The sequence below is a fragment of the Pyxicephalus adspersus genome, chromosome 5, assembly GCF_032062135.1.
Source record: "Pyxicephalus adspersus chromosome 5, UCB_Pads_2.0, whole genome shotgun sequence".
NCBI lineage: Eukaryota > Metazoa > Chordata > Amphibia > Anura > Pyxicephalidae > Pyxicephalus > Pyxicephalus adspersus.
The window spans coordinates 103,363,515-103,367,215 of NC_092862.1; the positions used below are offsets into that span (position 1 = coordinate 103,363,515).

The window sequence follows — 3,701 nt, forward strand, 5'->3', positions numbered from 1 at the left end:
CCCCCCCCCCAATCACACTGCTGCCAGTCCCCTCCCCCCCAATCACACTGCCAGACCCTCTGGACCCTCTGCCAATCACACTGCCAGTCCCCGGACAATCACACCACAGAACAATTTCTTGAAGTTGCAGGATGTGCATATTTGACAGCTGAAGGCATTGCATGAAAATGAACCGCTCACTGATTCTTCTATTATTATCAATGGGGCCGCCACAAGTAATAAATACCTGCAGTGCTAAGGAAGTGGTAATCACACCGCCACCTCGGTGCCAGTCATAGGGCAGGATACACCTTGCCAGCTGATCAAACACTGGCACTGCAGAACTGCTGCCCTATTCATTGAGCAGCAATGGTTCCTGGTGTGAGGAAGCGATAAACACAGCACAGCCACACCGCCAGTCTGCTACACAGAGCCGTACAGCCTACCGACACAAGCCCGCACACAGGACCCGCTCACCGTGACAGGACAGCCGCTGTCAGGCTGCGCTCCTCCTCCCCGGACAGCACTACCGTCACCTCTCGCCTTCCACACCGATGTTACTGACCCGTCCGCCGCTACTACCGCTCCAGTCTCCGCCACAGACGTCATAGCCCCTTCAGCTAGGCTGTGATTAGGGGTGGCCCCCAGAGCAGAGCCCCGCTCAACATTCAGGAACCGGGGACTTGTTGCTAAAAGGAGTCCGCTCCGACACCTTACACGCAGCAGTAGCAATACAGATTAACTCCAAACACAGAGACAGAAGGATGAACCGGGCTAAGCAGCTAACACAATGTCAGCCACTGAGAGAGCCCCGAGCACCGGGTGAATACGATGTGTACCGGAAGCTTTACTGCAGCGCTTAGATACCAGCCAATCCAAGACAAGTATGTAAACAAACACATTCCTTATAAGGACATATGGGTGGGTCATGCTATGACAGCCACTCTGAGCAGTCAGCTGTTTAGGCTTAGACATGGACTCAGGGTAACTGCCACTTTTAATGCAGAGCTTAGATAGCAGCCAATCCAAGACAAGAATTTATAGGCACATTCCTTATAAGGAAATATGGGCGGGTCATGCTATGACAGCTACTCTGAGCACTAAGTGTGGTCTTTGCAGTTGCTGCTCAAGGAGCTCAAAGGAGGATCTCCTCTCAATGCTGTCCCGTCTGTGTGCGCAGTCTCGACTGTAAACATGGAAGAAGGCATATCTGTTTATGGAGGACAGACAGCATTGCCTGTTCGCTTCTTGTGGGAGATAACTGCTCGAAATTGCTATCTACATTGCTGCTGAGGAACATCGGCCAAGATTCTTCTATCTACTCTCCTATTTGTTAATTCTTCCACCTCCTAGATTGTAAGCTCATTTGGGCAGGGTCCTCTCCTCCTCCTGTGTCACTGTATCTGTCTGTCATTTGTAACCCCTATTTAATGTACAGCGCTGCATAATATGTTGGTGCTATAAAAAAAAACTGTTTTGTTGTTAATAAAAATAATAAAAATTAACATCTGCATTGGTGTGGTTTGTCACTGTGCTGTTGAGAGAAGGGGTGCACTGGGTGGGGGGAGGGTTAACTTGCTAGGGTCTGTCTCTTTGCAGGTGGGGTTATCAGTGTAGCTGTTAAGTTTGATTGGCCCAGTTTCAATTTTATTTCATGCTTCAGGTGGAATCTGTCATTGTGGGTCTGAATTTGGGGTAGAGGGGTCTACATTGGATGGGATCTGTCGCAGTGAGAGGGAGAACCTCCTTATAGCCCCTTCAGCTAGGCTGTGATTAGGGGTGGCCCCCAGAGCAGAGCCCAGCACCACATTCAATAACCTGAGGACTTGTTGCTATAAGGACTCTGCATCGACACCTTACACGCAGCAGTAGCAATACAGATTAACTCCAAATACACACAGACAGAAGGATGAACCGGGCTAAGCAGCTAACACAATGTCAGCCACTGAGAGAGCCCCGAGCACCGGGTGAATACGATGTGTACCGGAAGCTCTGAGGCGATGTACTGCAATACACTTCCCTGGCTGCTGATATCGCCGCCCACCGCTCTGCTACCAACCAATCATCATTGGGTGTGAGGCCACCGGGTGGGGCGCTGTTCCCAAACTTCCTGTGGGGTATGACAAACTGGCTGTGATTGGTGGAGGATACAAAGCTGGACAGGTTGTGAGGAAAGACAGAGAGCGGTGTGTGTGAGCGGGCGTGTATAATGACAGAAATATAACTCCTTACCACAGATACAGGTGAACAGCGAGGGCTCATGCCCATGTCACAGGAATACATTCAGCTCAATGTGCCTAGTCATAGCGGATAACTTCTCCACAGAGAAGAAGGTTTAGGTGTGAATGTGGCCACACAACTTGTCACACCATTCACTGCTCGGCCACTTTCACCATCCATTACACAATTTAAAGGGGAAGTAAATTGTAAATAAAAAAAAAAAAAGAACACAAATTTGCCATCGAAGATTCGTCAAACCCTCCAGGGGTGTCCTGCATCAGATTCTACATCGCCCTGGTATCACTACTCTGTCCATGCGCGCAGGAAGCGCTGCTTGCCGCCATCTTCTTCCTACGTCACCAAATCTCACACTGTGAAAGCGCGATATTGGATGACATAGGTGAGAAAAACACTACAAATCTCAGTGCACAAGGTTAAGATTGGCATTTTTTTATATTGAAGAAAAAGCTCCTTCTGCGCATGTATCCCACTAGGCTCTGCGCTCCCATTCTGTCTCATTCTTGGTTGCCATGGCAATAAAGCCAGAAAGCGGAGGGTCTTTACTTTTTTTTAAAAGGGTTTTACCTTATGTAAAATGGTTGTTTAACCTTTTATGTGAAGTAAAAAAAAAAGTAGTTTAGGTCAGCTTTAATCAACACTTTATTAACCCTTTACTGTGCAATTTGTAAAATGACAGGGACCAAAACCCCATTTTATAAAGATACTGTGGTGGTAATAGAGTGAGTAGGCAGTGTTTATACTGAGAGGACTGATGTGTTGTTGACCAGAATACATTTTATAAAAAGAGAAATATTGCAAACCCAGCCCAATATAGACCCTATTCCACTTGGTCCATGCTTCTTTGGTTATGTGATTACTGCCATTGACCTTTTGTACAGTGACTATGTATGGGACTGCTTTACCATCCTTCTACAATAATGTGTGTGTTTTTTTTTATGATATTCACAACTTGGCTGGGTTCACAGTCGGCTTCTTGCTTCACTAATCACTTTCATTAGCTATCAGTTTCTATCTATAGCATGTACTTACTACTGAAGAAACTAAATTTCCAGCCAAATGCATTGATACCTGATGAAGGTGAATCATCCCTCCATTACCATTGCTAGTGGGATAAAATAAGAACATGGTGGATTTTCCAAGCTTTATAAATATGGGTATTTTAGCTTTCATTGTTGATGTAAAGAAAGGTATTACATTTTATTATTTTGTGTCGCTATATTTTGAGATGCTTATGAAAATCCTAATGTGGTCTATGAACACTTTTGATTGACCGGGTATGTAAACAAACACATTCCTTATAAGGACATATGGGTGGGTCATGCTATGACAGCCACTCTGAGCACTCAGCAGTTTAGGCTTAGACATGGATTCAGGGTAACTGCCACTTTTACTGCAGCGCTTAGATACCAGCCAATCCAAGACAAGTATGTAAACAAACACATTCCTTATAAGGACATATGGGTGGGTCATGCTATGACAGC

The 3,701-nt window shown here is 46.1% G+C and overlaps 1 protein-coding gene and 1 long non-coding RNA gene across 3 annotated transcripts in view; one reads left to right on the forward strand and one right to left on the reverse strand.

Annotated features, from left to right (window-relative positions):
• Positions 1 to 3,701, reverse strand: part of ATP2C1 (ATPase secretory pathway Ca2+ transporting 1) — a 100,742-nt gene that overhangs the window by 50,534 nt on the left and 46,507 nt on the right. The window contains exon 1 of one of the 2 annotated variants that reach the window (XM_072412322.1): positions 457 to 822. The exons of the other annotated variant lie outside the window; for it this stretch is intronic. Coding sequence (XP_072268423.1) covers positions 457 to 588 — 132 coding nt within the window. The 5' untranslated portion in view covers positions 589 to 822. Of the gene's footprint in view, positions 1 to 456; positions 823 to 3,701 lie in introns of those variants that run through there. 2 annotated transcript variants of the gene reach the window in all.
• LOC140331361 (uncharacterized) overlaps positions 832 to 3,701 on the forward strand; it is a 3,561-nt gene continuing 691 nt past the window's right edge. The window contains exon 1 of the long non-coding RNA XR_011920920.1: positions 832 to 2,599. This is a non-coding gene — a long non-coding RNA (uncharacterized lncRNA). The remainder of the gene's footprint in view (positions 2,600 to 3,701) is intronic.